The sequence below is a fragment of the Pygoscelis adeliae genome, unplaced genomic scaffold (genome assembly GCF_000699105.1).
Source record: "Pygoscelis adeliae isolate BGI_AS28 unplaced genomic scaffold, ASM69910v1 Scaffold38, whole genome shotgun sequence".
Classification (NCBI taxonomy): Eukaryota; Metazoa; Chordata; class Aves; order Sphenisciformes; family Spheniscidae; genus Pygoscelis; species Pygoscelis adeliae.
The window spans coordinates 21,611,666-21,618,195 of NW_008825614.1; the positions used below are offsets into that span (position 1 = coordinate 21,611,666).

At 50.1% G+C, this 6,530-nt stretch overlaps 1 protein-coding gene across 1 annotated transcript in view; it reads right to left on the reverse strand.

Annotated features, from left to right (window-relative positions):
- Positions 1–6,530, reverse strand: part of BAI1 (brain-specific angiogenesis inhibitor 1) — a 205,496-nt gene that overhangs the window by 119,476 nt on the left and 79,490 nt on the right. Inside the window, exons 10-11 of the mRNA XM_009333078.1 lie at positions 6,423–6,506; positions 2,999–3,074 (exon numbers count right to left, since the gene is read on the reverse strand). Of these exons, the coding sequence (XP_009331353.1) occupies positions 2,999–3,074; positions 6,423–6,506 (160 nt within the window). The remainder of the gene's footprint in view (positions 1–2,998; positions 3,075–6,422; positions 6,507–6,530) is intronic.

Below are 6,530 nucleotides of genomic sequence, written 5' to 3' on the forward strand. Positions count from 1 at the left end.
CTCCACCAAATCTACAGGCATTGGCAAAATCTTTCACATTCCTTTCTGGGTCTTATCTTCCTTTTACAAAAGAATTACATGAAAAAGATTTGCCCTTGCTTAACAGCAAGTGGGTTAAAAAACCCACCCCAAACCAAAAAAACTTGGAATCATCCACGTAAGTGGATGCTCAGAAAAGCCGCTATTCCACCAGCAGCAGAGGGAAAAACAACTTTGTTTTAGCAGGGTAAAGAAAAAACAATACACATTTTCCTTAAAAAAAAAAAAAAAAAAGAAAAGAAAGAAACAATAAAGTGCAAATATCAGTCTACAAAGGAAGAGTAAAGGGGGACATCAATGGAAGTAAATATCAGCTCTAAGCTTTGAAATGTAGGCAGCTGTAGATAAGCTAAAAATGGGAGCTGCTGAAAGGTAAATACCAGTGCATGTCTTCATTAGTAGCTGGGTCTGTAAGGGTCAGTTCTTGGTTCAGTGCTGTTGAATATTTGCATGAGCAACCTAGATGACACAGATACATCCTTTTGAAGGCTGCAGACCACATGCGGATTGATGTGGTAAACAAAGCAGAAGCAGCATTTGATTTTTTCAGCGTGGCAAGTCGCTAGCACACAGAAGTTACTTGTGTGCAGACTGAAGGTTGCTTAATGGCCAAGTAGTCACAGCCCAACCAGAAGTTATCCCAGTGCATCCAAGAGGCAGGAAAGGCATCTGAGCTTGGACAGTGCAAGGTCTGCGTGAAGAGCTACAGGCTCTGCTCCGGGGAGCTGTGACCCAAAATGTACCCAGGGAGATTGACTTCAGTGCAAAGAGCTGTGACAGAAAGGACAGAAGTGATCCTGTGCAGGAACAAGGATATGAAGCAGTCATCTTCTCTCTGCACCTCTCCTTGTCAGGATGCCACTGTGCCGTTGGGCTCAGTTCCACTTCAAGATGGGGAAACAGGGGAGAGAGTTCAAAGGAGAGATGCAAAATTGATCCCAGTGCTAGAAAACCAGACAAAAACTTTCTGTTGAAAGGCATGTCTGACAGTTCATTGCATGTGGGGGATTTTTCGGTCGCCCACCCGAAGGCCCAGTGCCTGGAAGTGAAAGTCAGACAAATTCAGCCTTAAAATAAGAGACAGTCTCCTAGCAGAGAAGGTAATTAAACATCTCAGCAGCTTGCCGGGGGAGGTGAGGGACTCAGCATCACAGGGAATCTTTCAGGAAGAAGATGAGTCGTCTTTCGTAAAAGCATGTTGCAACCCAGCTTCTGGGAAGAAAACAAAACACATCAAGATCTGCTTGGACAGGAGGTCAGACGAGCTCAGAGGGCTCCTGCGTGGCTGTAAAGAGTGTGCAAAAGGCTGTAAACATGCTGTTCGGTACACGGGGCTGTCAGGTGCCAGGTTGTTGACTCCAACTGCTGCACGCGTCCTCTGCAGCAGTGCTCAGCTGGGAACCAAGTGCCGCTCACCTCCCTGGCTTGAAAAATCAGGCATCGTGTGGATCCCATCTCAGTTGTCACAGCTGCCAAGAACCACAGGGCTCTCTGGATCCGAGGGGACAGAGCAACGTGTGGCTCAGATAAGGAATTGCTGCTTGGGGGAGGTAAATTGGGACAATTAGGACTAGCTCAGCTGGTGCAGTTTGCTGAGTTAAATCTACATTTCTTTCATTTAAGAAAAAATCACTCTGCATTGAATCATTGTGGTCAAACCCAGGATCTGGGTCCTTATTGCTTGTGTGTACCCAGGAATAGCTGCTCTCCTTTGTGGTCAGAAATATTTTTACCCCATAGGCGGGTGCTATACAGCTACATGGCTATTTAAAGACATTCCCCTTTTTCTCGCTGTGTTCATTTGCACAGTGGTGAAGTAAGAGGTACTCGCTATTTATTTTTTTTTCCTTTGAATCTCCACAGGTGATTCAGGACTCTGGATTTTTTTAAAGAGGGACTGTCCTTTAATTAAGGAATGTCTTAAATCAGATCTCCCGCGGGAAAGCTGTTCAGAGGCTGTGGCTGCTGCAGCTGCTGGTTATCAGAGCTCATTCACTGGTTGGCCAGAGAAAGCTGAAATACTGCTGGATCATTTGAGCCAATGATGTTTATTGCCCTTCTGATCTAATTCCCAGCGCTGTAATGGAAGATATTACAGAATACAGTTGGTTGGCTTGCTAATTCCTCTCTGCACTCACTTGGAGCTCTTTTGCCATTGCTAGTGCTAAATCTGTAGGTATTTAAATGATTATCAGTGAGGAGAGATGCCCTGGTGTTTATGGTAAATGGGCTCACGCTAATCAGTGCAGAACAGATTTAGAAGGTGCCTTAGGATGCTTAATTTACTGCCTCAGTACCAGCCTCGGAAAAAAAGAGTGAGATAGCAAAAGAGAAAGGGAGAGGAGAGAAGAAAAGGAAAGGGAGTGCTGAACACAAAAGCTTCGGTGCCCGAGGCGGTTTGCAGCAGCTGGGAACATGGTAGACATGTGCAGCCAGGCATGTTGCTATGCTCCTCTGCTCTCTCTGAGCCTCTCTTCTGCCATGATGCTCTCAGAGGGCTCAGCGTGGCTGGCAGCTCCCCAGTAGCTTGGGAGGACCGGGGCAGCTGAGCATCCCCCATCTGTCAAGGCCCCCAAATTGCTTGTGATGAGGAGGGCAGCGTGAGAATCCATTCCTGGAGGGCAAAGGGTGGCAGGCAGCTGGCAGGCAGGGATGTGGCAGCGGCAACAGCACTGTGCCTCCCCTCATATCTGGGGTGCACGGCGTTGCACATGGACGGAGAAAACCTTCCTGCCCCTCCAGCAAGCGATGTCTGCGATGCATGAACCTGGCCCCACCTGAACTTGCAGCATCAGTCAATGGGGGTCAAAATATTTGCACTGCCGAGTCAAAGTCTGTCTCGTCGCACCCAGTGACCTTTGCTATTTCCTTGGAAGACCAGGGCTCTGCAGCCAGAGGGATCAATAGGAAAGCCTGGTGATCTCCCAGCTGCTCGCGCTCCCAAGGCAGCCCCTCTTACCTCTGGAGGGAGAGGATGTTGCCCATGTTCCGGTACAGCACGGTCCCCACCACAAAGACGGAGGAGTCGTCCGTTTCTGCAGGACACCAAAGGAAAGGGAAGAAGAAAACAGCACTGAGACAATCAGGATGTCAGCTGTCCCCATGGGACACCCAGGTACAGGATTAGACCTCACATGGAGGGGGTCTCTGTTGGGGCATGGCCAATACCAACATCACTACGGTGGGATGCAGTGCCTGCTGTCACCACGCCAGGTCTCCATCAGTCCCAAGGAAGGGCACAGTGCCTTTGGGGGGACCCGGCGCCCCAGGTGTCTGCCCTCATGCAAAACTCACTCATCCCCAACGACCGGCCTGGTGCTCCCCCGTTCAGAAATCACACTCATCCCTCCGACAGCACCACAGCGGGCAAATCTGCAGGGTGGAAAGGTCTCTTGCAGCCAGCCAGAGGCATTCGAACACGTCCACAGCTATCAAGCCATCAGAGAGAAGAGCTGCGCTTGCGCCGACAAGGGCAGCCAAGAAGGGGAGATGTCCCACTGCACCTGGTCTGACCCCACAACCCGTGTGCTGCTTTGGGAGGCTGCGGGGGCCACGGTCTCAGATGAGCCTCTGAATCATCTGTGTGACCTCTGGGGATGTCACTTGACCTCCTCCTCCTCTGCCTCGCGCTGGCCAGCTGCAAAATGCAAGAACTGCCCTGGAAAAAACACAGGCAACAGAGGCAGCCCTGTGGCTGAATTTTCAGGGGGTGAAAAAGCAAGTGGCTGGGTGAAAAGCAGAGCTGAGGAAGCAACTGTGGAAGCACCCTGATGTGGGGCTTCTCTGATGTCTTGTACTGAGACTGAACTTACAGTGCGCCTGCTCCATCAGTTCAGGGCAGACACAACTGCATGTCTGTCTTCCTCTTCATCAAACTGGGCTCGAGTGAGATAGCTGGTGAAAACATAACTAGGAGAGACTGACAGACAGGCTTGCAAGAGCAGTTGCATAAGCCTCTCTTCTTTAGGAAAGCCGGCATAGTCTTTTGGCCTTTCCCATGAATCCCTATGCAAACAAGGATCCTGCTGCCTTCAAAGAGAGCTTTCCCTCTTTGTGCTCAGAGGATGCAGTAGGGCATTTACAGAAGCAATGTGTGCTCCTATGAGACTGTGAGCAAGCAAAACCCTAAGCCCCACAGGTTGGGTTATCACAGCACCCTCCCAGGAAGGCAAAGAATCTTGGTTGCAATAGAGGTGGAAGCTTGTCTCTTTCAGTCTGGGACAGATCTTTAATAATGCAGGTTCCTATCAGTTCTGGTGTACAAAAAAAAAATCCTCTGACATGCTACCCAGCATGAAACAGCATTACATTTTGGTCATGTAACATCTCCCCAGCACTGGTTCCCTCACCAGCAGTATTTGCACAGCCCGCAGCCCAAAAGACACATCACCCAACTACATAAATTAGTGCTGGCCCACTGAAATCAACTGTGCAAAGTCAGCTCCCAGCAGCGAGGGGGTCTGGTTTTGGTCTCACTAAGCTGCCATCATCACTTTGCTCAGGATAGCTGCCCCTGTTCCCTGTGGCTAAGGAAAGGTGAGGATCAAAATGGATAGAGGTGCATCTCCACTGTTAATCTCTGAGTAAACCCTCAAAAAGATACCACCAGTGTGGGATGCTGAACAAGGTGGAGGCAGTGCAGCCCTGGGTGGAACAGGACACCACGGAGAGGTGAGGACCAAATTGATTCTTTGGGGTAGACATCACCACGGTGACTACTGCTTGGGGCCCTATAGCAGCTCTGTGTGAGGATGCTTGTAATAGAAATCTGGAAAACTGTGGGGAAGTGGATGAGGCCTCCTAGGACAGCCCTCAGCCGCAGAGCAGGATCAGCTCTGCCTGTGTCTGGTGCCAGCAGTTTGTCGAACAAGTGATTAAAGGTTTCCAAAGGTGAAGGCTCCACAACCTCCTCAAACAAGCTGTAATAACCCTCCCAACATGCTCCAGCTTCTCCCAGGAAGGTAATGCTGTCTTCAAGGCACAACAAAACACAAGGAGTGCTGGACGTGATCCTTGGTCTGCCAGTGACTCACTGTTTACCCTTGGGGGTGTCACTTAACTGTTCTTGGCCTCAGATTCCTCAGGTACAAATGATGGCTGCGTTGTTTCCTTCCCCAGTAGGGAAGCCCGTGACAAGGGTCCTGGTATGACAAGAAGAGGCCAAAGGTCTTCTGACAGCAGCAACTCACAGTCTCTGGCCTCTGTCCCAAGGAAGGACAGCACAGCCTGATGCAGCAGCCAGCAGCTTGCTCTCTCAAAGCCACCAGTGCCACACACAGCACCAGGGCATCCACAAGGAAAAACCACCGTCCCAGCAACAGGCCCAGCTTAAGGTCCTGCTTTTGGAAACCCAGGCCTCAATCCTGCCAAATGCTAAAGCTCTCTGCCAGAAGATGAGCACACTTTGGGACTCATATCCAGGTAAGGGCTGGATGCTCCAGCAGAGCAGCCCAGAACCCTTCAGACTTCCTTTCAGATCTGGCGGTGAGACCAGCTTGGCTGATGCACCCAGCACTCCTGCCTCCACACCGTGGCTCATATGCATGCCCTGCTGTGAAGCCAGTCACCTCAGTGATAAATGCCCGTGCATTTCATTTCTGAGGGCAGAAAATTTCACACAACTGCCATAAAACCACAATCTAGCAAAGCTCGTCCATGCAGCAGACCCAGACCCATTAGTTGCTCAGCCTGACGTGCTGATCCTCAGCTGCTTACCCTTACATGGCCCTATCAGGCCTGGATCCAGTCTTGGAGAGCATCTACAGCATTGTTTGCCTACATGGCCATGGCGATAGGTAGCAGAATCATCCCCCTAATGCACCTGCCTTTCTTGTACTGGTTCACCATACCTATATGGTACCCAGAGCGACAACTACCATTCCCTACCCCTAATGGCAACCCAGCGTATTTAGGGAGGCATGAGAGACTCATTTCAGCACCCAACATGCCCTGCAGAGGATTGCAGGCTCAGCTCAGCACCCACATGCATCAAAAACAGGGTGACCCAGCAGACATAGGGATGTTTTCACTTTTTCCCAGGTTCAGAAGCCTTGGAAGAAGGAATCATCAATGCAGTGTTGCCCTGAATTTTTGTACCGACTCCCGCTCTTTTCTAAATATGCTGCTTATTTAGGAGAAGATATACATCAACATCCAGGCACTAAACCTGCCCCTGAACTTTTGCAAGGAGTTTTGATCTGACTCTTGGTCAGGCCATATATGAAAGCCTTATTTGCACCCAGCAATGCTTTTGGTGACCAAGGTTTTGTGAGCAAATCCACCGCAGCTGGAAGGAGAATTTGAACATCAGCCAAATGGAAGGAACCTCTCTTAGAAAATGAAGATGAAATTTTCTTCTGGAGTGCTCTGGCTGTGCTGCCTACCTGCCAGCCCCGAAGACAGGATGCTCTTGGAGACAGTGACCTTGTCCTCTGAGTTCTTGGCCCAGTCCACCATGCCCCTCCAGCCTTTCATGGGGAAGGTGATGTCAG